Below are 27,827 nucleotides of genomic sequence, written 5' to 3' on the forward strand. Positions count from 1 at the left end.
TATTCTAAGGGATATTTGGTTTAAAAATAGGGTTTAAAACTGCACTAAAGACATGCAATAGTCACATCTGCCAGCTTGGCACTGTTGCAAGATGGACAGCCTGGGCTTCGCAGAATCAATAGCACCCAATGCAAGGCTTGAAATACTGGTAACGTGCATGCATGTTGCACCCTCAGGTCTCCACTAGAATGGTTGCCAAGACACCTGCAAGATCTAGCTGCAGAGGAAGTGTGATAAATGCAAATTTGGATGTACAGCTAACTCTGTAGATCCTGGGGCGTGGAAGTGTATGTGCTAGGCAAGTCCAGAAGGCAGCAAAAGAGTGTTTGAAATGGCAGGCTAAAACACTCCATTCTTCCTTATGCCAAAGATGAGGGCTTGGTTATTATGAAGAACCTTTATCTCCCAGGAAACAACAGCTGTCCAAAACCAGTATTTCAAGTAACAACTCCAGGGGTAATTCAAATTATGCGGTTTGCTCTGCTGTATCGTATTGTACATCTTAATGAAGAAAGCCACAAGGACAATTTGAACTGATAAAAAAAGGGCTTGCCGGTGATAACAGCTGAAACACCAAAGGATGGTCAGAATATCAATGCAGTTGGAGGATATACTAAAAAGATCAAAATGTCACGCAGGAAATCTTTTCAAGCACCTACACTGAAGCAAAGCAACAGTGACAGAGGAAAAGCTTTAAAGGTCGTGCTGTTTTGGAAACTTCACCACTGTTCAGCTTTTCCTTCTCCTGGAAGAAAGAAGTATGTTAGCTTTTCAGAGTTTAGCTGTGATCTTCCCCCAAACCTCCGTGCCACAATACTACTTTATCAGCTCAGCATGCCTTTGCAGGTCAAGCCCACAGCAGCGCTGGTGCAGCATTTTGATTTGTAAAGCAACAGCAGCTGCTAAAGGCACCCTGTGCTCTACACAGTGACTTCAGGGGGGCTAGGGAGGGATTGTGAGCACAGCCCGGAGCTCACTGCACCCCAAGGCTGGGCAATAATGACCACGCTACATCATATACCTACACATTGCATTACTTGCCCTCTTGTGTTTGCTGTACCTATTGCTCTAGCTCGTATTTGCTGAACAGCGTCTATCATCACTCAGAGATAAACTCTTTGAGGCAGAATTGCATTTCCCTGTCATGTCTGAACACAGTTAGAATAGAAATACTGTATGTAAAGCAAGTACAAAAGATGTCTGTTGTTGGAAGCTGCTCAAAATGAGTAACTTACCATGCCTGTGGAGTAGCAAATGTAGCCCTTTGAGATTGTTCTGTTAGATAGCTTTAGCAGGGAAAAATGAAGCCAGCACAAGTTATCTCCAATAACTCAAAAAGAATAATTCCAGTAAAATTTTCTATGGGCATCTACAAACATGAGTTTTGGACATAAAAATTTGTTTCACTGCAGGTCTCTTCTTTCCATTCCCCCCACCATACCTTTTTTTTTCCCAATTAAATTAAAAATTTGCTTTTCAGAACTAGTCTGTGGCTTCAGGGGACACAAACTAGGCCAGAATTACACCAGAAATAGGAGTTGGAGGGGTGGGGAGATGGTGGTCAAATAACATAGATTTAAAACTCTCCTCATCCTAAGCAAATGTTTTTAACCTGGCTGGAAGATTACTCGCACCTTGCCTGCTGGCGGAAACAAGAAACGCTCCCATCTGCTAACAAAGCCATTATGCCACAGCAGAATATTTCAACAGTTTGGTGATGACAGGAATTAAGTTATCAATTGTCTCTTGAGGCTTTAAAAAGTGTTTCAACACTGCTATGCTATGTAATTCTAAAGATTATGTTAATTTGACCTGATTTTTTTCATCTGCAAGATCTTGTACCTATTGAGGAAAGTACATTTCCAGGCTTCGTACCGCCTGGCAGTGGGAGCCTGCATGACCAGCAGCAGTTACTAACATTCAGTGCAGGTTGGAAGCAGGAGTTAATTTTGCCACCCGTTTATCAGACCTGGCTACCCAGCCACACGTGGTGGGCTACCTGCAGGACCGAAATGCCCAGCTGTGTGACCCTTATTCTGGGGCAGGAGGAGCACACGTTACACTCCACCAGTGCAGCTTTCACCTTAAGATAAATACAGACACAGCTGCCTGCCAAAGATACAGTAACATCCAAAGACAGGGATTTTAGAAAGTTGTCATACTTGGCTATATTGGCATACTGTTTTGGTGACTACCAAAGGGGTAAAATTCCACACAGCATCATCCACTTCAACGGAGTACAGGCACGTTGCTTGGTTAACACGTACAGAAAACATACATATGAACGTTTATGCACAAAGAAGTGAGGCTAAATGTTAGCTCTTCTTTGTGAGAAAAGCTATTAACTTGTGGGCAGACACATTTTAAGAAGGTTCAACATTGCATCAGTGTCAGGAAAGAATACAGAAATCTCCCTCCTCAGCTTCTTGTTAGCAAATCTTCTTCCTACGTACCATAAGCACTAACTGCTGGTATCAATGAACAATTTTAGATTTTCATTACATTTCTAGCCTTGTCAGTAGTTCAAAACCAATACTGGAATTCATCAAGGAGGCAACTGAACCTGTCCAGGATTTGCAAACAGGAGGTCAGCAAGCTTGTAGATTCTCCATCATTGCAAATAGAGATGTGAGAAAAGCATAGGCCAATCACACGCACCTGAAACCAAAATACTTCTGCTAGCCTGACAAAAAAGCAACCCCCAATTCTGCTTGTAAAGGAAATAAAGAACTCTTGGTCAATGAATCTTAGTAGCGCACACTGAATCATTTTTCAATTTAGTCAAACTTCCTTATAGTGTAACAACCTCCAAAAGGGTAGTGCTGAGCCTGCGTTCAGGGAAATGGTTTGCTCTGATGGGAAGTTACCCAGGAGGAATAGCTGGGGAAGTATCATGTCAGAAAGCCCTCACTTCCTGAAAGACCGTCATTATCATGGAGTACTGTCTTCTCAGGAAGAAGAACCCACAGTGCTAAGCTCAAGAGCTGAAGAGTAAGGAGCAGGGATTTAACCTTAATGGATTTCACGTCCAGGAGTTTGATCACTGGCAGCGACCAGATGGTGACAACTCACCTACTGCACCCAGGCACATCATGCTGCTGGCTCCCTCAAAGGCTAAGGACATCCTGGGATCCTTGTATGCCTGAAGAAGTACTAGGAACTAAATTTATATTACAAGTGCTAATATTTGAATGCTGGATGGGAAATATTATAAGGGGAAACAGGCTCGAGAGGAAAGTGAGAAATTATTCACAGTAAAGAGAAAACGGAGTTTCCTCACTTTTTAAGGCAGAGTCAGTGGTGCTCTGGTGCACTGCGGTTATGGATGTACACAGGGGACTGAGGAAAAAGTCTGGGTGAAGAAGCCTAGAGGATACTTAAAATTCACAAACAAGTTGCAATGATTGCAGCAGAAGAGCAAGCAATAATACTGCTATTTATTATTAACAACTACTACTTCAGAGTTTGCAATAGCAGGTGAGGTTGGCATGCACTTTTACAGTAAGTCCTCAGGTGATCCCTGAAATGACAGGCTGATAATAATTCAGTTCCAGGGAAAAGGACAATTGTTAATGTTACCAGGCACTGACATAAACATAATGGGGTCAAATCAAGCATCAAGACAAATTCTTCCTTTTAGCCTTCTATAATTCACCGAAAGCATTAACAAATTACTGTAAAACAAAAGAGAACTGTATGCATGTTTCTTTACACTGACAGACACTGGACCAAGTTTCTCTGCAAAAGGCTCTTAGAGAGACTTTGAAATAATGAAGTTTGAAAACTATTCTGGAATGAAAATTGGTTAAGAGATTAAAAGCAGAACTGAAATAAAGTGACTAAATTGCAAAATGGGGAAGTGTTCACTGCAGAGTGCCTCAAGCATCCGAACCTGGGTGCCTGGAGTTCAATATTATTAATAGCCACCTGGAAAGAGGAAGACAGAAAATGGAAAAGTCCAGACAACACAATGATATATGGAAGACAGTGCACAGAAAGTGCGTATTAAGGCACATTGGAAGAAAGACTTCAATTGCTTGTCCATGCTAGTGGAGTCTGATTTGGTTGTAAAAACCTCAGAAGGAAAAAGCCACAAAATGCCCTGAACAGGACAGTTAGAATCAGCTGAGCAAAATCATAAAAGCAAACAAAACGTGACGGTATTTGCAAAGGGGATGGTTTAGAGCAACAATAAACATTATACCATTAGCTATTCAATGGTCCATTCTCACCTTCAGTTTGTCACTTCTACCTCAAAAAAAAGAAAAAAAAAGAAAAAAAAAAAGGAAAAAAAATGAAAAAAAAAGCAAAAGCAGCAGTTGAAAAAGAAAACATCAGAAAAATGACAATGCAAATGAATACAGAGAAATTAGAAAGGGCTTTCTTATGAGCGGAGAAAGTTGGGTCTAGTGAGGAAATATGATGCATGTGTGTAAAATAGTGGTGTCTCATGATCACCTAGTTGCTTCTGTTCATCTTTTCTTACCAGACAGGCATAAAGCTAAATTCTAAAAGCCAGCTCCTCAAAAAGGCTCCTACAGATACTTTTTGACTCAATACAAAAATAACTGGTGGAATTCATTTTTCTGTGAGACTGAAGTAGACAGCTTATTACAGAAATACACAAAACACCTATGCATGAGAAAAAGCATCTCTACATTAGGTGAATTAAACCACTAAAGACCAAACTTTATGCTTCCAAGTACAAACTGCTCAGAAATTGGTACTGATGGGGTTGAGGGTGAAACAACTCCCCGCGTTAACTGAGTTCTAAGGCTATTTATATGCTTCATTTGGAAGTACCCAGTTTTTGCCACCAGTAACTGAATTAATAGCTTTTTCTGACATGGCAATTTCCATGTTTCAGAAACACCTGCAGTAAGGACTATCCAACTCGTTGAACTGCCGGATTAGGACTCACACAGTGGATGTATTTGAGAAAAAAAAAATCAAGAGATTTGTTTGTTGTTTTTCCCCAGGCTTCAAGCTCTGCTTAAATACATAAAAGACAATAAACATTCAGGACATTTCCAATGGTTATGAAGGTACCATACCTGTGATGGTGGTAGGGATGGTGGTGGTAGTGGTGGTGGTTGTTGTGGGAGGAGGGATAGTTGTGGGGGGATCTGGATAAAATATAAAAAGGAAAATAATAAAAAAGCAAATTAAGAAAAAACAAGCAGAACACAACAGTGATCAATAATGATCAGAGAAAAAACAAGGACGCTAAGAAGCAGCGTAGCTCTTGGGTGCCCTTCCTCCTCTAAAACCAGGTGGTGACTTTCCAGCTGGCTTTAAAGACAAAGGGCCAGATCCTCAGCAGCTGAATCTGAATTTCTAGCTCAATCCGCATCGGGGAGCTATGCAGAGACATTAACCAGCTGGAGAATCTGGCCCAGAAACTCTCCCCCCCCTTTTTGCTTTCTACAATGCTAAACAAAATAAAAATAAATAAAACCCAGCATAAATTAGTCAATGAGAGAGAGAGAAATGGAATGGGAGAGCTGTAAGAAAAATAAACTGCACACTTTCCACAACAAAAAGAACAGTTTACATGTACAAAGAAAGACACAATGGTGCTTTGTTGTTTGTCTACATATACATTTGAAAATCCAGGTGGGAGGTTTGTGTGAGGGGCCCTGCTGTGCTTAACAGACTAAATATCAACAGCACATGAATATATCTCACTTTTTTTCCAGGGCTGTTAACTTCACTATTCTTCCTCTATGAATACACGTCAGCAGGATGTTAAAAACTACTTCAAAGATAGTAATAAATACAAAGAAATGAGAACATCATTACTAAATATCAATTTCAAGGTACAAAAAAAAAATCACCATATCTTTTTATAAAAAAGCCGATATTTTTCTGACAATTTCATTTCAACACTCTTGGTTTTGCTCATAGTGCATCATTAATGAGAAACACAGATACTGAGATGTTTCTCTTTGTAACTAATAACCATTTCTCAGAGACACTTGACCTGCTAAGAATCAAACACTGCCACTCTTCCCAGTATTTATATTATGTACAGGGGCACATCCTCATCAAAACTATTGGGCAGGAGAAGGTAGATATGAGAAGATGTAAAAGAAAAAATATGTATCAATGCCCAGATGATCAAACTGAATGTGCTAAGTAGTCGGGAAGACTTTGAACTACAGATTCATCCTGCAATAATAGAGCATGAAACATTTCAGAGGCTTTTGATTTTAGGTTTTCTCTATAGCATGTCAACTTTTCATCACTAACACATCTGCTACTCTTTTATCTCCAAGTGAGCTCTTAGATTCCCTAATTAATACATCTGAACTTTAATTATATGCTGCACCTTTATTGTATTCCATACAACTTTCAGAAAGTTGAGAAACATTACCTTGGAGTTCGCTTCACTGTGGAGACAGATAAAAGGAAGTGGTCATTTACGCTGAGTGCCATTTTGTCCTGCTCCTAAAACTTCCTTCCTGCTCTTTGCCCAAGGCCATGCTGATGAGATGCTGCCACTTCTCCACAGTAGTAGAGATGGAACAACAGAAGCACAGGAATAAAGTCCCTGCCCTTTCATCGTGCCAGCAGAGGCAGATAATCCCAGCTCATTTCACACCCTGCACTGGGAATGGTGCTGTGCAGCAGACTCTTCCTTGACAAATGCAAAAAATGTTTGCTAATTGTGCCAGAAGTTTCTAGAAAAATGTGTCTGCCCACTCCCACAGGGAGGAAAAGCGTGAAAAGAATTTTAAAAACAAGCATATTTCCAGTCTGCGTCAATGGGATTAGACATCCTTACACCATGTGTGAACAGAGCAAGGTGTGTTAAGCACAGATTTGCAGCGGTTATTTTGCAAGTCCTGGCTGCTGGCAATCATTTACACTTAATGCCATTTAACTGCTGGTGCATTTGTTTGTCCGGAGGCTAAACCACCCCTACCTCCCGTGAAGGTGTGCCTGCCCCATGCCTCTGGTGGGGACGGCCCCATGTGCACGTCCCCTTTCTCCCAGGGGAGCTGGATGCGGGCAGGGAGCACCACGGTGGCCACTGAGTCCTGTCCACAGCTGGGGCAGGGGACAAGCAGCGAGCACATCCTCCCACTATCTTTCACACTACACCTACAGAGCCGTTTTTGCAGGGATACAGACTGCATAGGCATGTATATTATTCCTTAATTTCTATTCCTTAATTTCAGCAAAGGCTGGAGAAGTGCTTTCTGTTGACACGTGGACTGAGACCAGCAGCTCCTTTTCACACTCAACCCAGCCACACTGCTTTCCTTTGGTGACACCTTGAATTAGATTCTATGCCAAAGGGCTTCAGATGATGACCACAGCCTAACCACTTCCACTACATCAGCAGCTCTGGAGGTCTCCCTTCTCGATTCAGGTCTAAAGGAATTCTTTCTGTTGCCCAGAGTGCTGAATCATAGCAGGACGCTCCCAGACATCCAGGAACGGAATGGGATGGGATGTAAAACAATTACTTAACAGAGAGCTCCTGACAGACCATGAAATGCCTCCCTACATGCCAAAATGTCTACTGGGTACCTGAGCTAGAGTCCACGGGTTAATATCCCCTGGGAAGCTGCATCACCTTTACAATAACACCGTCTCCTCCTGGGAATTGAATCACAAGGGGTGAAAGCTCTGATGGATTCCTGTGTAATCTGGTTCTTGCCCACATCAAAAACATGAAATAATTAATGACTGTGAGAGTTAATATGAGGTCTAAATGGCTTACTGAGACCACATTTACAGGTGAGAATGGTGTTCCATCTCCAGAGCCCACCAAATCCCTGGTGTGTCTGCAGGGACACACATTTCAGCTAGATCCTCTGTAATGGTTCCTCCCGAGCCTTACAGAACCTGGGCACTAACCAGGTCATTAACATTGGTGAGAGTTATTCTAGCACTCACTTGGGCCAAAATAGGTACATTAAACTACACAAGGAATTAAACAACCTCTTCTATAACTGCTTTACTGCAGTAGCTTTCCATGCTTTTCATGGGTTGCTGCCTGTATCCTATTTCAGCTTCTTTACTACTTCCCCCAACATTTGCTGTTTCTTCAGATAGTGATGTAAACAGTCAGTTTTACACCAAGAGTGACTTATTCCACCATCAATTCATATCTGACTTCATTTTGTAAGCTGGAGTATTTCGGAGCTACAGGCACTAGAGCACTACCTGTATGTTGCAGTACAGGAGTCCAATTTCAGCTCACAGCTGTAAGGTTTGTTATCAGCTACAGTCTCTGGGCAAGTTTCTAAGACTGAGCCCAAAACTGGTGACATACCACTGTCACCAGATAGGTGATATTATGTTCCCAACTATTTACTGGGATCAGAGCAAACACAAGAGAATTTGGACTGCAGAGCTTCAAGCAGCTGTTGCATGGATTGAACTTCAAACCAGAGCATGTCACTGTCCCATCCGAGTAACAGGCAACACCCACCAAAGCTTAGCAATGCCACACAATAAACACTCTAACAGATAAAGTTCAAATATGCAGCCCAGGGGACTTGTTCACAATTAAAGTGGGGGATCACTCCTCAAGTGCCTGCTGAATCTTCATTATGTGCAACACCTCACGACAAGAGAACAACAAGGTTTAGAGCAATGGCAAAATAATACAGAGGAACCGAAGTATTAAAGTAGGTACTTAATAGCACTTTAAAAAGATGCTGAGACATGTTCTAGTGTCTGCTCAGCAGCCACATATAGGCTTAAGACATCTCATTCCTCCAGTTTATTTACTGGTTTGCAATTATCCAGGGATGCTGGCTGATTCTTCAGTCATTTAACTTGCTAATAAAAGACAAGGAAAAAAAAAAAAAAAGAAAAAAAAAGCCAACCCTGCACCATTGCTGAAGACACTGAAAAAGTCATTACAAAAAGGAAAATATATTGGAGAAGTCCTGTGAGAACTGTCAGGCTAGAGAACTTCACAGTTCTCCCCATGCCTCCGTTCTGGCCTTTTCTCAGGCCTCATCTGACAATGCACAAGTGTCATAGCAAGTCCACAAAGGCAGCTCCAGAGAAAGGAACTTAATGGCTCTGCACCTGATGCACGACACCAAGAGTTACAGAAGCAAAAGAAATGCTTTTCCAGCCCCTACCCCAGCCCAGTATAATGTAGATGTGTTGGGAGCTATCTGTAATTCTTGCAGAAAGCAAAACGTTAACTTCTTTAAAAGCTTTCAGAGAGAGGTATGTTGCAATTATGTGTAAATGAGTCTAGAAGAACGGTGGTTTTTCTCACGTACCGTATACAAACAGCATGTAATCCGCATGTGATTTCCCCACCGCGTTTGAAGCCTCACAGCGGTATGTACCATTATCTGTTTTGTTTAGGTTACTAATGAGAAGGTTTGAACCAGACACTACAACGTGTTGAGGCATCTCATCATCTACTCTTAACCACCTCATGTCCGTAGGCCTACAGAGGAGGGAGAAAAAGAAACAGTCACATTACTATTTTCCTATGGTAAAGATGGCATCTTCAATAGTTCATCCACAGACAGAAAGCCCAAACCAAGAAAAACTGTAAAGAAACAAATACATGCTTTTGCACTACTCAAGCCCAGATGCTGTCAGGCTTCCTCAATTTAAATTTATTTTAACCCAACAGGAAACTGTATCCAGACCTTATATTTTCTGAAGACACTAATGCAAGCAGGAAGAAAGTTCATTAGTGGTTAATCATTCACTTATTCAGTAAACCTGAAATCTTTGACATCTATGGACTAAAATGTGCATCCACAGGGTGCTCTGAGTGCAGATCTGGACATGTGACAGAACAAGTACATTTTCATGAAGTTTGAACCATTTCACAGAGAGACGTGATAGACCTATTTACCTCAGTTCTGGCTCTACTGCTTAGTGACAGAATTTTAGCCGCTAGCAAACAGGAACACCTTTCTTCTCTCCCCCAATTATGCTTCTCCAATTGGCAGCCTGTTTCCTGCATCCTTTTACTAATGGAACCAAAATGAGTATCATGTTTGCATAATTTAGGGAACGAAATTAGCATGTCTGTTAGAGCTAGTAAAGAAAAGAAGTGCTTCAGGGCCTGGGGAATTCTTGTTAAGAATAAATAAATAATTATTACTATGAAAACTTTTAAATAGCAGTAGGGACAAATCAGCTACTCCTATGAGACAGCCTTCGCCAGCAATATATAGCAGTTTTTAGGACAACTGAACACTAAGTTCTTAAAAAGGGGAGGTCTACAGGGTAAAACATTTGTCAGACTGCCTAGTTCCAAAGATGAAGTTTGCAAGTCATATTCTACTGGGAGCTAGCACTGTTAAAGGTATCAAAATAGCCTGGGCTTTTTACGGTGTCCATATGGGAGACTACCGTAATGAAATAGAAGCTCCTAAAGTCTCAACATCCCAGCCCCACAACTGGAATGGACAAAATACTGAATAAAATCAGTTGCCTGCTACAAAGTCAACATCTGGTTTTGGGCAACAGCTTGGTGTCCTCTTCCTTGCTTTCCCATCCATGGCACTTACTGCCTGGCGAGGCTGCAGAACACGCCGCTAACGTGCGAGCCTCTGCCCTACAACAGCAGCTCTCCAGAGAGCAGAGCCACAGTTGCAGTTTTACCTCAACATTGTTGGAAAGGTTTTGATGCTCCTGGCTACAGCTTTCAAAAGCTATTAGTGATTTTGGAGTCCCAGGGTTTCACATCCTGCATGCGCTACACAGCAGCCTGTTTTCAAAGATGTGAATATCCTAAAAGGGATGGTTTCATGGTTTCAGCATATTCCCACTTCTGTCACGGGATTTTGTTGTTTTCTTTAACTGTCTAACCTTGGACATTGAAAATTTAATACCTATATTAATACCAAAACAGTAAATTCTACTTTCTCGTGTTTTGTTTTTCTCTGAACTTCCCCCAACCCAATGTTTGTGTTGCAAAATATTGCAGAGAAGGGATTTTAACTGAAGAAACATCCCTGTTCATCCTAAACCTCTGCAAAGGATTTTATGAAATTTGTTATTATTTTTTTCCCAAACAAAATAATAATAATAAAAAACTAAACAGAAACATTTTACTGCACATTTTCTTATGCCTTGAGAGAGACAGGTGAAATGACCTACATAAGGAAATTCCTAGCACATTACTAGCATCACCGTAACATTAAGTGGCATACAGCCTGGGAGATGTGTCTGTCTTAGTTAACATGTGTATGTCTTATTCATAGCCTGGAAAAAAAAAAGGTAAAGAGGCCTATTCATTAAATTCCCACATGATAGCAAATGGGAGGAACTGCAGTTACCCATGAGAGGAGAAATGCAAAGGGGCTTTGACAGATTCTGAGCAGGGAGTAGATATTCAAATGGGATTGTTCAGTCTCTAATGTACAGGGAAGGAATCAGCCACATGCTGAACAGAAGAAACTGAGAAGTGGAAATAAACAAAACAATCTAGGTGAGGTAGGACACTACCGTGGAGGATGACAGTATCACAATCCTTCTCACTTCTGAGCTGCATAGACCCTTCCTGTCCCTGCCCACAGAAACAGAACTGTCAAACTGGATGACTTCAAGTTCGACTACACCTGCAGTATCCCTTCAGTTCTGGGCTCACTACCAAGGAGACGCTGACAGACTTCGGGAATGTTTGCAGAAATCTCATGGACATGATGAAAATAAAAAAGGATCGTAAATACTTGACAACCATAAAGCCAAGTGGGAGAGGAAGTATTAAAAAAAAAAAAAAAAAAAGTCAACAAAACGTAAATTAGAACAACAATGGAAGTGTGGAAGAAAATCTACCCTCTCTTGTCAGGAATTTCCTGATGCATAAATTTCTTAAGCAATGTAAGAAAGCCTCAAGGGCATGGTATGAAGAGGAGAAAGAATACAACTTGCATTTCATAGAAAAAACATAGGCCACCAAATACGGAGGAGAATCATCATATAATCAATATAAGCAGAAAGACAGACTGCCTTACCTTACAGATCCATTCCACTTTTAGAAGTGCTCAATTCTTTGGGCCGTTCGCACTTCTGCATACTTGCACCTTACTAGGATTCAATACGCAGGCCACTGACCTTGCTTTTGCAGATTAATTGAAATCAATTGACACCTAAGCTGGGAAGAGACCTCCCTGGGGAGGAGATGCATGGCTGTGTGGCACCCACGCTACTGCCAGTCCATTCTGCATCAGAGGGCTTACTCCGCTCCTGGGAGTTCTTACAATAAAAAATCCTCAACCTTTTTTTTTTTTTTTTTTTTTAATATAAAAATAAATGCAAATCAAAACAGATATCTTAATTTGGCAGCATATGCTCAGGTGCAGAAAGGAGATCTCCATACTTTCTTTTTCATACCCTTGCATTGCCTTCGTAGCAGAAAATGGCACACTAAGTTCTGCAAAAGCTAAAGAGGCCAGAAATGCCTAACATGCATTTTTGCGTGGCCCTGCAGCATGGCCCCATCACTGCCAGACAGCCTGGTCCATCCTCTGGTAGTTTCCAACTTACTGTGGTTTTCCAAAAGCTGCACACGTCAGTTCGAGTGGCTCCCCTTCTCTCGTGAGGCCTTGCACTGGGTAATTCTGAGAAACCCGCACTTGAGGCTTATCTGCATGACAAAAACATCATTTCATAAATTTTCTTGTCAAACAGAATCAGATTTCTACGCACTGAACACCAAAAGACAGTCATCATCACTGCTTTCCTCTCGGCCCCCTCTATGCCATTTGTCTAATCAGTAAGTGAACTTGGTATTTGCTTCAAGCTGAAGTGATTAGCACCGAGGAGACGCGAGGCAGATCGGAGATCTGTACTCCGACTGAAGCACCACCGTTTCCCGGGAAATGCTTTTTGCTGCACCAGAGTTTATCTCTGAACTCACTCAAGCTAAAAGGAACTCATTTGCCTTCATGCTGAGGTGAAACCGGAGATATTTGTGGTGCTCAGAATTGATACGTTTTATCATGTATCATATATTACTGTATGACAACACTTTGTGTCCATGCATTTTAATACGTTTGGCTTTACAAGAGATGTTTGTTAGAAACACAAAAAGAAATCACAGCCACTGATGCTTTTGTTTAAACAATGGAAGATTTTAGTTAGTCCAAATGAAGCTCTTCTAAATCCTAAAATAAACACAGAGAATTAAAGCATTTATAGTTAGGGATCCAGCTTCAAACCACTTTAGTAAGACCCTGCAGGAGAAAAAAAAAACACGCACACACACAAAACACAGTGGAGTCCATGATTAAAAAATTCATTACCTCCTATAACTGAAACAAAGATTAAAAACGCAATCTAAGCTGTAGCTAAAATGTTATCAATGCAAAAAATCAATTCAATACTACAAATGCCATTAGGCCATATATATTTTTCAGGAATTTACTCAACTGTAAGAAATAAAGGAAGGCAAAAAATCAGTATGCATAAAGGTTGAAACAATTTAAATGTTTCTCGTTCCTTTGAGAGTAACTGCTACCAAAAATATCGGCTTGCTGCATTTTATTAACTGTGTTTAACTCATTAACATGCTTCCTGTGGAATAATAGAGATTAGAAAAAAAAATCCATGTCAGGATTTAACCAATTTAAACTCTCATAATTTTCAGTAATGGAATAAGCTACACTAGTAAATCCTCTCCTGAGATGACTATACCACAAACATTTTATAAACTAATCCCCATTACAGATGCTTCCTGCAGCTATGAAACTAAGGCGTATCTGCAGGCTGGAAAGCACAGCAGCAGCACACGGATTACGACGTTCTGGAAGTGTGTTACACGCCTGAGTTGCAAAGTCCCAGTTCCTCTGGAGACACAGGAATGCAGCGTGCCTGAGAACAGGAGCTGACCCCCAAATAGTGATGTTGCTCAGCGCTTTGAACATGCAGAAGAAATGCGTGGAAGCCACCAGCACGTTCCAGCTGTGAGCAAAGACCATCTCTAGGAGGGCAGACACAACCTCGGTGCGTGCCCTGGAGCTGAGCCCCGTCAAAGGGTGCCTGGGCTGTGCCGTGGCAGCGAGGGGCAGGTGCTCCCCAGCCGGCAAGGTCCAAGCCCCAGACGCACAACCCAGTCCTGTGGGGCAGTGGCACAGATGCACACACAAAAAAAAACACAGGAAGACAAAGAACAGTGCTGAAATACCACACTGGGTTTGGTCTGCAACACGAGTACTTACACAATGCATAAACACAGGACGACCAGTGAAATAGTATTATGCAGCAAGTATGGCACAAGCAACACCTTACGTGCTATGCTCACACTTACCCCTCTCGTTCACAGTCACCCCACCTCGGCCATCTGCTTACTATTTACTATTTGCTTTGTGACAGTACCTAAGGGCCCATGCCAGAAACATGGATGCTATTACACTGTGTGTTGTGGAAAGACTGGAAAACTTTTCCAGCCCTATATACAGGGGAACACAAGGGCTACCCTGAACGGCATCCCTGGGCTGGGAAAGCCATGGGTGAGATCTTCTGCAGCTTGCCTCTTCTGTTGCTCCAATCCTGTTTTTAGGAGACAAATTTTAGTATTTCTAACGAGATGTTTACCAGCTGTCAATTACCTATGGAAAGCAACAATACACTGAAGGCTTGTTGTACTGAGAATAAACTGCAAGCTAAGTAAGCTCTCCCAAAGCGACAGAAACTGCCCCCCTCCACTTCAGCGTTCTAGCTCCATAGTCTCTACTAATCAAATGTAAGAAGGAAAGTGAATCTATACCATTTTGATTTGCACACTGTAGAGGTGTCACATACAATATAAATCTGGACTTGATTAGCACACATACATGTACTCGTGAAGACAAGAACATTCCCAATAGAGTTATCACAGTGAATGTCTCTTCTAAGCAGGACTCACCAGCATGCGAGTAATTACTGAAGGCACTTATGGAAATAGGAAGTGCTTCAAAATTCTGAAGGATTCAGAAGGATGGCTTGGCACTCAGGAGAACTGACATTTTAATTAGGCTTGTAGTATACAATGAAAATTTCACTTGCTTTGACCAAGAATTTGGGGGAGGGGATTTTATTATTATTATTTTTTTAGGACACACATTTAAACGATCTTTAATCCTACTCCTAGTGCTAAGCATCCCATCTCAGACAAAGTCAGAATCTATTTTCTTCAGATTATACACTCTGTTAGGTAAAGCTTTGTAAAATGCCAGGCACTGTGGGATTCTGAGCTCAGCTCCTACCTGCAATTGTGACATTTAGTAACTGACACCAGCAAGCTTGTGATGGTTTTCAAGGCCTGTACTAGCAGTTTGCCACCTATTAGCCACTTTATTAAAAAGGCCACGTTCCAGTAGTGACATCTGTGGTAGTATAATCTGGGGCTATCACCATCTCAGATGGCAGTCTAGGGCATAAGGCAAGCAGCAGAAGAATTTTTACTACCAAGTGCATTCCAACAGCCTGAAATACTTAACTTGGAACTTCATAATATCATATTGCTGGATTACTAAATAAAAATAAATGCCTGCATCTACACATCTAAGCCACAATATACTCCACTGGCAGACAATTAGATCTAACAACCCCAAGCTATTTCCTAGTATGCCTATTTCTAGTGGCTTTAAAAAAAAAAAGCCTAGTAATTTAATAAGGTACCTTTATTAAGCTAAATTCATTCAAAAGCTACAAGTGATATACAAGGTTAAATACCAGTAGTCTAAAGGTTACACTGTAGCAGCAACCAATTTGAAAAACTTATTACAAAACCATTCTGCATTTGATGAGATTTCTTTTACAACATGCATACCGTGTGCCTGTAACGCATCCGAAAGGCAGCCTTTAGAGAGGCGACAGCACGCCCTGCTCTTTGCCCCGCTGGTCAATTATGGTGTACACGAGCCCGGCCCCCTCAGCCTCCCACAGTCTTGAAGTCAGCCTGAATATGAAAAATGCTCCTTCTCCTCCCTCTCCACCTAACAACCTGTATTTTAATTTTGCAAGCAACTGGGATGCTGACGGCTCCTCCGGTGCAGGCGGTGCCATGGGACAGCCTGGCTCCCTCGGGGCTTCACCTCCAGCTGCACCGGGAGCAGTGGGCTGTGCGTGCTGGCAGAGCTGCAGCAGCGTTTGGCTCATTCCCCCATCAGATCCCCTCTCGTCCCTCTCTGTGCATCGCCTCTGGGCTGACGCCATGCGTTTCAGGCTCCACGTTCAGCCTAATTGCTTGTGACCGAGGCACGGAGAGGGCGTCCTCTTCTAAAACGATGTGAGAAACAGAGAACCCGCTGCTTCTCTTGAGAAAGGTCTTGACAAATTGAGACACATTTAAGATGCATCTTCTGTCCTCATTTTGTCTAGTTTAACTTCTAGCCAAAGATTTCTATTTTGCCTCCCCCTGCTAGATTACAGTTCCCTTTGTACTTCTCACATTCTCCCCATGGCTGTTCTTCTATCCTGTGAACAAATTGCTTCTCAATACTTTTTGGTAGGACAGATTTGGCCAGAGCTTTTTAAGTCTCTTCCTGGGTGGTTTCTTCCTGTTCTCCGCAATTTGTCCTATTTTCCAGCATCTTTTCTAAGTCTGCTCACGAAGGTGCCATGCAAGATTCCAGGAATGGTCTCACCAACACAGAAGAGAAAAACCATCATCTTAGCCCTAGCTCCTTGCTTCACACATGCAAGGAAGCACTGGCTTTGTCAGGTTGGTTTCCTTGGCAAAACCTTACATCAGGCTTTTTCCCACTACAGCACTCCAAGTGTTTTCCAGGATGTAGCTGCACTTCTGTGAAGAAGGGATATAGCTACACCCGCTCACCTTTCAGAGTTTTAAAGTGCTGTGGTTCAGAAGCTACAAAAACTCAAGATGTTCTGTGCATGCACAACTCTTCCTCTTATTAAGCATTAGCCAGTTTTCTGGTCATCAGCAAAGATTATTAACAGTGATTTATTATTTTTTTTAACTTTCTTTTTTTTTTTTTTTAAGAACTTCCAAATGAGTCACGGGAGCACTGAAGAGCATCAGGCCAAGCACCCAGGCCAGTGCATTTGCTCTAAAAATACCATCGCTTGCTGATTACTCCCTAATGACTATTCTTTGAGATCTGCCAGTTAGTGATTTCTTAATCCATTTAAATGTGCGCTCCATCGATTATGCTTAGATCTCATTAATCAGTCAGGATATCACGTTATACAGAGTTCAGTGTCTTACAAAAGCCTAAGCCCATTATTTCTACCCATTTACTTTCATCAGAGAGACCTATGATCTCAAAGACAGGCGAGCTTGTTGTCTCAGGGAGTGCCGCCAGACCGATCTGGTAAGCCTGATCTCCTGCAGGGCCCCGGCACTGCTGCATGGGTGCATTGAGGAGCCTGCCTGGGACCCCCAGCAGTTCTCGCCCCTGCCCCACTGTGCCTGGTTCTGGTTGCTCCAGGCTGGATGCATCCTTTGGAGCTCATGCTATCACCTCGGTCCTCTCCAGCTCTAGGCCAGCTTGGGTCAAGCAGGTACTCCAAATTTCTGCCTGTGCCGTAATGCACCGACCAGGGGAACGCAGCCAAGCTCTGCTGAAAACATTTATCTTGTTTGTAACGAGACTAAACCCAACGGCAGCACTTGCTGGAGACAGCACGTCTCTCTGCATGCAGTAAGTGCTGCGTGGTGGCAGCGCAGGTTCCTACAACTGCTGAGCCTGTGGCTGAAGTCTTGGGTATTGCAGCCCACAAGGATGCTAATAGACACTAGATATGACTCCTGCTTGGAAATTCAACCTTAAATAAAAGGGTGGTTTTCTTGGCAAATGCAAGAAGGCACGTGAACAACATCTCCCCCTGAAACACAATCAGAATATGCTTAATGAGGAAAATGTGCAGTACATTTAACTCTGTGGCTATATCCATGTAATTTCACTGTGCACAAAAGCTGCTAAAAGCTGCAAAACAAAAGAAAAACACATCACACTTGAGGTAGATGTTCTTTGGGGCCACATCATTTCCTCCGAGTTGAATCATCACACTCCAGCAGCTCCTGGTCCTCCAGCAATCTCAGAGTGATATGGCTCCTACAGTGCAGCAATCTGTCCACTTTAAACACAAACATTGCACTGAAACAGTCATTAATAACACAATAAAAACAGTCTATGAAGCATTTCTTTAGCAGGGGATGTTTTTTCCTCAACTTGTCCAACTCACCAACCACCAACAGCGGCAAACAAGTCAACCCTTCCTGCCCACACAACCACCCCAGCTGAGGTCAGAACACAGTCAAAAAAAAGAAGCCTTCTTTCCCACATGCTGCTTTTGGGGGCAAACACACAAAAACACAGCTGACGAAAAACAACCACTGTTTTTTTTTTGCCCCACCACAGCCCAGGAGCAGCACCGAGGTCCTCCTGGCACTTCCATTACCACCATCGCTCAGCTGCACACGCAGCATGAAGGGCTCTCAGGACCAGTGCACATTTTCAGAACAGGGTTTCTTTCTCAGCTCCAAATTACAGCTAAACACATACATTAAGTAAATTGCATGACTATACATGGCTGGTTTCTTCATGGCAGATAAGAGCAGACAAAACTGCTCCTGCAGCGCTTCTGACATAGTGGTACTGCAGCATGGGGCTCAGCGTGGTTTGTAATGCCAGACTGTTTGCCAACTGAGAAAATTACAAAATGGATTCTTTCAATGATTCAGCTGAAAATTCTCTTGCCTGCATTGTAAAATTAGGTACTGAATCCAAGTTTTAAAATCCATTTTGTGATTACTGTATTAATTCCTGATGCGTACCTCTTTGCAAAAATAATGACAGATGGTATTCTCAAGAGAAGAATATCCTGCAGGTCAAGCAGAGTTTTTGCCCACTTTAGATAATTCTAGCTTCAAAATCACCCCGAATACGCTTTAGTGCTCATCTGAAGAAAGGTGTTTATTTTATACAGATCCTTGTCTCTGCTTTGCTCTGTGGCCCAAACTAGCATGGTATATTGCCTATATTTTTTAGCAAGGATAAACTATTAAAAGAAAATGACTTCTGGCAGCTTTTGTATCTCACTACACTCACAAGCTAGGGAAAGGTCAGGAGGAAAACATTCTTCAATATTAAAAGAACTCAGAGAAGTTAACATAATACGTAGGTATAATAAATACAGCCATCACCTTTATCCTAACATCAAGCAGGTTTACTTAGCAGGAAATGAAGTCTGCATCAGTGACAGCAGAGACCTGGCTACCCTGTGTTTTCTCCCTAGCTTCTAGAAGGACAGAGCCTGCACTGCAGCCGGCGAGCTCTGCACGCTTTGGTCCCTTCAGGATCACAGCTGTGTGTGGCACAAGTGGCTGGTAACCCGGCTGCTGGGTACTGTGTGCACCGTGGTGGGATGCCACTCTCAGTCGTGTTCAGGAGAACAGGCAGGTGTGTTGTACGTGCACGTTCCCATTTCAAAGACGTAGCTGCATGCTGCTGCTGAACACTTCCAAAACGCAGCGTCCAGACCGTACTGTATGCTCTTCATTCCCAACAACACTCCTCTGAGAAAACCTTATTAATGAGCTTGCAAACGAGCACCCAACTGGGAAATGTCACAAACAAGAGTGGCTAATGCCCCAGAAAATCAAATAACTGAACACTTGGCTGATTGTGGTGCTTTTCATATTTATAAAAAGAAAAAAAAAAAAGCTTTAAATCAAAGTTTCTGAAGGGGTCAACACCTCACTGAACAAAACAACTCATTTATTCATTTTTAGAAATCTCCAGATGATAAATCACATTGATGTTAATCACTTCACTGCATAGTATGCAATTAATATTTGTACTCAATAGAAATATAAGGATTACTGGAGATGTGACGGCATACATATATAGCTGATTTTTAACATAATTGGGCACAAAGAGTTCTCCTCTCATAACAGCAGAGGCTGTAACAGATTCCATCAATGCACGTTTTAGAGGTATACATGTAGGTATTAAAAAAATGAATGTGTAATTCATTATAACTTCAGAAAAAATAAAAAACAAACAACTAAAACCAAGATAAAGTGTCAAATGAGGACCTCATCTCCAGTATCACATAATGACCTAAAAAAAAAAGTACCACAAAGGCTGAACTTAAATATTTCAGAGTATCTAGTTCCATTCAATTCCTTAATGATATTTTAATGCATTTTGGTGCTTCATTTCCTTTCTAAAATTACACTCAACGCACTGGTCTTCCATCCCTCACTGGATAATCGGAATGACAAAAAGAAAGCAACTTGAGCCGAAATCAACATATATTTTCAGACCAATCCCATGTAACTTATTGCGGCCATCCATTGCACAGGGTTATACGTTCAGTGGTGCAGCTATTAATCAAGCACAGAAGTGTTATCGTTACTGTGTGTACATGGCATCACTTGTCAAACTCTGCTTTTAAAAAGCACTACCAGGAGATTTTCATAAATATTACAAACTGCTTGTTTGCAGAGATTTCTTTTTAAAAACATACCCTACATTCAGATAGAAGCATTTACTCAAAAATTCACAAAGGGGCAGGATGTGCCACATTATACATTCAATAGCTTACTCCCTGAGTAGGACAAGTTAATACTCAGCATGAGTAAGTCTTACTCAGTTTCACTAACTACAGCAAAAGTTTATTTTCCCCCCAGTATCTGTGCTGGTCAGCTTCAGGTGAACCTGCTATTTATTTTTTAAAGCTTAGCTTATGGTATAATAACAAGTTATTGGTACATACTATAGAATTTTACCAGATAACACAACTGTTCCATTATTTTGCCAGAGGAGAAGCCCCTGCACACATAAGAGGAGGAGCAAGATGGCCATTCCTCTCCCTCAGGTAACAGCAAAAAAGACTGTGCCTGTCCTTAAAGATTTTACATGCTTAGCACCTATAAAGATGCTTGGAAATAACCATGGAGAAAACAAGGCACCAACAAGACAGATCACATTTACTGTAGTGAACAACTGCCTTATTCAACATTATCACAAATCCCATACTTTTGTGACATGCGTCTGAAATTACTCGGCCTATCTCCCCTTCAAGAGCATTACCTGCTTCCTGGTTCAGGGCATCTGGAGCAACCACAGCCTGGGGTGATAAGGCTAATAGTCAGTTTGAAATATGTTCCTGAAGTTACTGAGAAACTTAAAAAAAACCACACAACTCAAATCTGCAATTTTCTTTGAACTACAGCACAGATGAAAACGTTCATTTGAATTGTTTTTAAAATAAAGTGAAGTAGGTCACTTTGCAGACTTCAATTTCTACATCTTTTTTTTTTTCCTTAGCAGAGAAGAAGATTTCAATAAAATGAAATAAATACATATTCTAGGTGCCATCTCCAAATGCACCAAAATAAGTTGAAGTACAAATGCTCCAGATTTTCAATGACACTTAAGATCCTAATTTACAAAAAAGAAACATTTGACATACCGAGCTTTAAGAAAAAACACTTTAAAAAGATAAAAGGTAAACACTTTGAAGGGAAAATAATGCAACTCTGTAGGAAGACATGCCTGCCTCCTCTCCACTCTGGGCTGCTGCAGCCAGCCAGGCGAGCCAGCCCTGCAGCATGAGAGCACGTGCCCTGCCCGCTGCTCATCTCCGCTTTGATTCCTCTCTCCAGGAGCATTACAAAAGTCAGTCTCCTCCAGAAGCGTGTGAGAAACAAGAAAAATGTTGGAAATGGCTGAACTCTATGGGAGAGTAACCTCTGAAAATGCCTTTTGTCATTTAAAGATAGCACAAACAGCACTGAGGTCACTGTTTGTTCCCTTTTGCAGGTTATGTTTTGAGTAGTTTTCGAGGATGACGTGTGCTTCCCTTCCCTCCCCCCCACTGCAAACTACACAATTTTTTGTTGTTGTTCTGTCTTCTGTGGTTCTGTTTTTTAAAAACTTTGAATCATATCTTTCAAAATCTCTCCATTTTCTGAAATTTAGTCAGACAGAAATACATAATTATCCAAGAAGGTTCCATCCATCATCCTCCTGTCCTTCCCCAACACATTTCCTGCTTGTGCAGGATACACTAAGTGCAGAGAAATACAACATCCACTGAGAAAATACTTTACTATGTCCTGCTGGTGTTCCAAAGAGGTGGATCTGCTGTGCCCTTGGTGTGAATGGGCAAGACTTAAGGGGAGAGAACATAACAGCAGACACTTCAACAAACAACACGCAACTGATCTTGAGTTATACCTCTGTGGCTGCAAGAAAAGCAGCTAAAACCACACACACTACCACAATCACTGAATGCTAAATATTGCTGCTTTGGAGATTTGGCATTGTGCGTGCCTGGAAGGTAACAACGTGGTCAGTGAAAGTGCATGAACAGCAACTGGAAGAGATCTGTTCTGATTGCAAATCCTGTATCTAAAAAGCAATTGAGAAAGCATCAATTAGGCCTGATTGTCAGAGTCTAAGTTCCCCAAGAGACTAAGTTCATGTCAACAGAAGCTCTGATTGAGATGCCACTCGGTGAAGACATGAAGTTTCTTTCTGCTCGTGTTATTTGGAAGAATTGAGCTGCCCTCACAAGATTGAAGCAAGAAAAGCTCAAGGGTAAATGTTCGCTCTGACTGCCTTTTCTACCCTCAGTTCAGGTCCAGCTGTAGGTATTAAATGCAAACGTCTGGACATCCTCCAGCACACGAAGTCCTGAAGCCACTAATCGTGGGGAGCTGCAGGGTTACGAGGCACTACATGTTCTTCTTCTGGTACTCTTCTCTCAAGCCATCTGCTACTGCCCACTGAAGCAACTAACTAGACTAACATGGGTCAAGTCCCCATAAATAATTTCTGTTTACAAACTGTGATTTTAATTCACACCATGTTTAACATCCAAATAACCGTATTTTACGTGTGCTTTGCCTTCATTGTATATGGAACCAACCCTGTAAAGACTGCAGATGAGAATAGCCAGGAAGAGATTTATTTGATATGGAGGAAGAACAGAAGAACAGAAAAAAAATGTTCCCTCCCAAAACAAACAAACAAACCATTGATCCTCTCCTATCACATCAAACTGTCAAGATTTCAGAGCAATTTCTAAAAGGAAGCCTAGAAGTAACCAGATGTCCTTTCAAGCAAGGGGAAGATATCCAGATATCCTGGAAGATTTCAGTATCTGCACATAATAGGGAAGATAGGATTTTTTTCCCCGTTAAGTATTTGATCAAGCCTCACAAAGGTGCTAATGTATTATTAAAGCTAATGGAGCTCTACAAGAAATGTTAATGGACATTAAGTTTGCATAAATGAATTACACATTAGCACAGTCGCAAGAAATCTAGTATCTGCCAATTTAGGTAGTATCTGATCATTTCTGTTTTCCTCATTACAGGAACATTACTTCACTCTAGTTTCAGAGATACGAGAATTGTAACCAAGATGTTCATAATGAAACTACATAACGAAGCAGATGAAATAAATTAATACAACCTCTTCTTCCCCTTTTAATGTAACGTTATAGTTGAAGTGAACCTACAAAAATATGCGCTTTGAATCATCCTAATGCCCTTGCTTTTCATGGCACCCAAACCATGTTGTGAGGACCGTCTGACTTTGGTTTTGGAAGCCATTTTCTGAGCAGAAGCACGTGCATATAGCAGCTCCATTATCTCCTCCAGCTGAAAGTCAGGCATGTCTGCATTTGCGACCACTGGTATTTTCAGATAACTGCTCAGAAACCCTGTTAACATCACATACAGTAGAACAGTTCCTAAACAAAGTGAAAATGCATTATTAACAATGAACATGTTAGGAACATTATAGCAAAGAATCTGTAGGCCTTTGTCAGTGGTGTTGCTACAGATTCCACATACTTCATCTTGCCCTAATTTAGAAAAACAGATGGAGCTGTATGTTCACAATGCACAATAACAATACTACTTTTGCATGGTGGGCAAGTTTTTTCCAGTAAGCTTGCAATGGTGGCCAGTTGCTTTAATGTCGTATTACAGAAACACTTTCAAAGAGAGTAGGTTGCTAAAAGAAAAATACTTGGTTTTAATCTTTCCTGGCAATTTTAAAGCCCAGCCAGGAACCTTTCATGGTGCAAATTCAATGTGAGGAAAGTTATTTAAGAGAATAAATGTATTTATGCTGTTGCAAAAGACTGGCAAAAGTCATGGCTTAACCTATTAAATGGTACCCAACATTTTTATTTCAGTTTTTAAAGAACAGAATGTAAACTCCATCTACACTATAATTTTATCTAATCATACAGCAAATGGTTCCTGAGGTCTTAAGTGAGCAATTTTATACATTAAAAGCATTACAAGTTCTGCTACTCACACATGACTTCTAGGTAACGTTGCGTCTGCAAGTCTTTGACAGCCGGGTGATCCACCAAACAGATGACTGGGACCCCGTCGTCCTCACGTCCCACTTTCAGCAACAGCTGGCTGGTCACTGTGTACATATCAGACCACTGCTCCACTTCAGACTTGCCTGGCAGGGAGATGAAAAAGAAAAGCAAAAAGTGATTGGGGGGAGCATCTACTGGATACGCTCACCTTTCTTGTTTCTGTGCCCAGGTGGTGTGCTCCCTTCAGCATCTATTTCTCCTCTTCAGATACAAGGTTATGGCCGGGATGCACGCAGGTATGGAGTAACACACCTCTCCAAGAATTTGTTCCTGATTAAAATCTACACTACATTACCACAATGATTAACAATCCCCTTACACCATCCCCAAATCCCCAAACTCTTAAATCAATGGAGCTACAAATCCCCTCCCACTCTTGAATCAACAATTAGCTAGAAAAGTGATTAAACAGATTAACTTAATTAAAAGTAGTATTGATAGGCTGAAATATTTCAGCAGTACTCCACCTGAAGAAGAGAATAACCACAATGGTGGGAGCAAAGCATAGTTCAGGATTTACTAGGTGGTGTAACACACAACACAGAATCAAGAAAGAAAAGACACGACAGGAGAGAAAGAATTTTTCCATGAACTCTGCAAGCACTTGCTGATAGTGTGCCTCCACTGTGCTTCCAGATTCTCTTATCTGTGGCTTTTTATTTAAGAATTCAGATCACACCGTCAGAACATTAAGAGTAACTTGTAGCAGAGGTCTTTTAAACACAAAATATTTCTGGATAATATATTAAAGTAAAACACGAGGAGAGCTGCAGAAAGTGACATCCCTTTATATTCAGAGGAAAGGCTTTCGGATCAGAGAAGCTACATTTTCACTCTATTCACAACCTAAAACCAAGTATTTCAGTTTTTCTACTTCTGTTTAAAAAACATCCAAAGAATCAGCAGGGTGAACTGGTATTTCAAGAAGCTACTACTCAGCTCAGCAGTCTTCAAAGATAAAGGAAAGCTGGGATTCAATTGCCAACGCAAGAAAACTCAATCAAGAAGCTGGACAGGTCAAGCATGAAGGGTCAAATACTATTGCACTGCTGCCCGCCAGAATGGGAAAGGGAACTAAGAAAGAGATCATCTGAAGATCGGTATAACGTTTAGATGACAACAGGTGCTGGAAATCAGTGGGGCACCACTTCAAGCAGCAGCAGGTTTGCATTCCACCTTTATCAGCATACGCTCAGCATGTGTCATACTCGGATGCTTGTAGGTGTTGTACTTAAATAGAAGATTTTATCTTGCCCTTGTAGGGGGGTTGGATTTGAAGTAATGAGTCTGGACTTCTGTAGAGAGCCCTTCAGTGTCTCAGCACAAAGGTGTTGTCAACCAAGCTCACATCTACATGCAGACTTAAACTAACAGCATGACACATGCAATCAGTGTCAGTGACTTGAATGTGCTAATACCAGGAGCGACCAGATTTTGGTGAGTGGGAGAAATCCATCTTACATGAATATTGCACCGAACACAGAAAAAAATACTGTATAAACAAAAGAACAGGATACGAAGGTGAACTGAAAATCTTTACAGTTCAAAGTGCAAATGATTTTACTCATACCTAAAACAGGGGAGAAAAACACATAAACAACCACAGAAATAAACTCTTTGCACAGTTTCGGGGCTCTTCAAAGTCACCTGCAGTTACAGAAAGGCTCCAGAACCCTGTATTCAATTCTGGCAGGTAGGCAGAGGACAAAATGAAGTTCAGCCCTTTTGTGTTAAAGAATAATTTAAGTCTGCCCACATACTCTTTTGTTCCCAAGCTGGTGTTTAAAACAGCTTTCTTTTTTTTTTTTTTTTTTTTTAAGTGGCAGAGAACAAATACACAATATTACATGAATTATTTCAGCCATGTAAAAACAAACAAACAAAAAACAAACAAGTGACTTAGAGGATACATCTACCAGTTAGCTCCTTGTTTCCTTTGAACCATCTGATTGTGGTGGCTGGTCTGCTGGCCATGGCAGTGCAGTTCAGCTCAATCTCTTCTCCCTCAACAGCAATTTCTTTTTGGATATCAATTACCAAATTGCGTGGTGGTACTAAAATGAAAAAAAAAAACAACACAACACATACTTGATGAAAAGACAAGTAAGACATTTTCTGATCACCAACACAAGACAAGATCTTCTGAAAAACCCATAAAATCTACCAGAGTAAACTAGCCACCAGCATTTACTTGATCTTTCAATCGATCAAATCCTTTGATAGATGGTTTCACAGTAATCGGAGTAAGTGCTTTCACTCTCCACCTAATAATCAAAGTGGTTTCACAAATTATCACTTATCAAGTTCTTAACTTTCTGTTCTCTCTCCTAGCAAGGCACCACTCCATGGACGAGTTTGAGTATTCAGTTGTGTATGGTGCTATTTAAAAATACAGTTTGACTTCATGCACATTTCTTGACTTGTGCTGACAGGCAGAGGAAACACCAAAGCTGACATTTGGAAGTGCATTACTTACCGCAGTTCTAACCTCAGAAGGCAATTTTTCTCTCCTGCTGTTCAGTTTCAAGCCTCAGCCTTAAGGAATGGAAGCAGGCCAGCAAACATCAAGCTCATTTAAAATGCTCAAAAGGCACTGAGCACAAGACCATGTTGGACTGCCATCACCTTTTAAACAACACTGCCTACTCCCACAAACTAAACACAAAACCACCCCAGAGAGAGGAGAGAGTCGACTCTGCATCCAGTGACAGATCCTTGCATCATTTGGTAGTTACTCTGAGATGGTAATTCGCCATTCTCCCCAGACAAGTTTTCTCTACAGATCAAGAGTCTTGCATGAAACGTAATCCAGTAATGTTGAGAAACAGGCCAGAGCTTCAGGGTGATAACAACTGCACCATAACCCAGAGACATGACAAACAAGCTTAAAAATTATGACATAGAAACAAGGAGTCTTCCCCATGAAAGAACCAGTAGATAGAGGCAAAAGACAGAAAAAAAAATGAACATCAAGAGTTCATGCAGCGCTGAGTTGTACTTACAGGGAAAAAAACATGGAACTTCCAAAGGAAACTCAACTTTGCTCTGATCGATATGATTAAGCAACTGTATAGTTCAAATGCGACTAACACGTTTTTCAGCTAATGAAGAACAAATATGTATAAATACCATCCAGATGATCAAATGGACTAATTAGTCACTTGTGGCTTTTCTCTAAAAAGAACAGAACAGGCTACATATTGGAGATTTTCACATGTTCCAATTAAGCGTGAATAAATCTACATATAGTCTCACTGAAGACATTAAAGTCACGGGGAAGAGGAAGGAGGAACATTACTAAAGGAAAAGAAAGTGTGAAGCTCCTCTAACACTGACTGCATAGAAGGATGTCTGAAAACTTTGCCCTGCTCTCTAAAGCAAGAATCATTAGAAGCAGATCAACAAAACTACTCTTTGATATAACTTAAAATATATAGGAGCCTAAGTAATGACTTCGAGATCTTGGGTGGGAAATGAATTCCTAGGAGGACCAACAATGTACTGACACAGATAAC

The 27,827-nt window shown here is 41.3% G+C and overlaps 1 protein-coding gene across 6 annotated transcripts in view; it reads right to left on the bottom strand.

Moving 5' to 3' along the window:
* The window catches only part of CADM1 (cell adhesion molecule 1), a 132,359-nt gene that overhangs the window by 26,402 nt on the left and 78,130 nt on the right, over positions 1 to 27,827 (bottom strand). For 3 of the 6 annotated variants that reach the window (XM_032201837.1, XM_032201835.1, XM_032201834.1), the window contains exons 4-8: positions 26,229 to 26,366; positions 24,240 to 24,395; positions 12,493 to 12,592; positions 9,258 to 9,430; positions 5,055 to 5,126 (exon numbers count right to left, since the gene is read on the bottom strand). In XM_032201837.1, the coding sequence (XP_032057728.1) occupies positions 5,055 to 5,126; positions 9,258 to 9,430; positions 12,493 to 12,592; positions 24,240 to 24,395; positions 26,229 to 26,366 (639 nt within the window). The remainder of the gene's footprint in view (positions 1 to 5,054; positions 5,127 to 9,257; positions 9,431 to 12,492; positions 12,593 to 24,239; positions 24,396 to 26,228; positions 26,367 to 27,827) is intronic. The other 3 variants (XM_032201839.1, XM_032201838.1, XM_032201836.1) reach the window with 1 other exon arrangement.

The sequence above is a fragment of the Aythya fuligula genome, chromosome 22, assembly GCF_009819795.1.
Source record: "Aythya fuligula isolate bAytFul2 chromosome 22, bAytFul2.pri, whole genome shotgun sequence".
In the NCBI taxonomy this organism is placed as follows: domain Eukaryota; kingdom Metazoa; phylum Chordata; class Aves; order Anseriformes; family Anatidae; genus Aythya; species Aythya fuligula.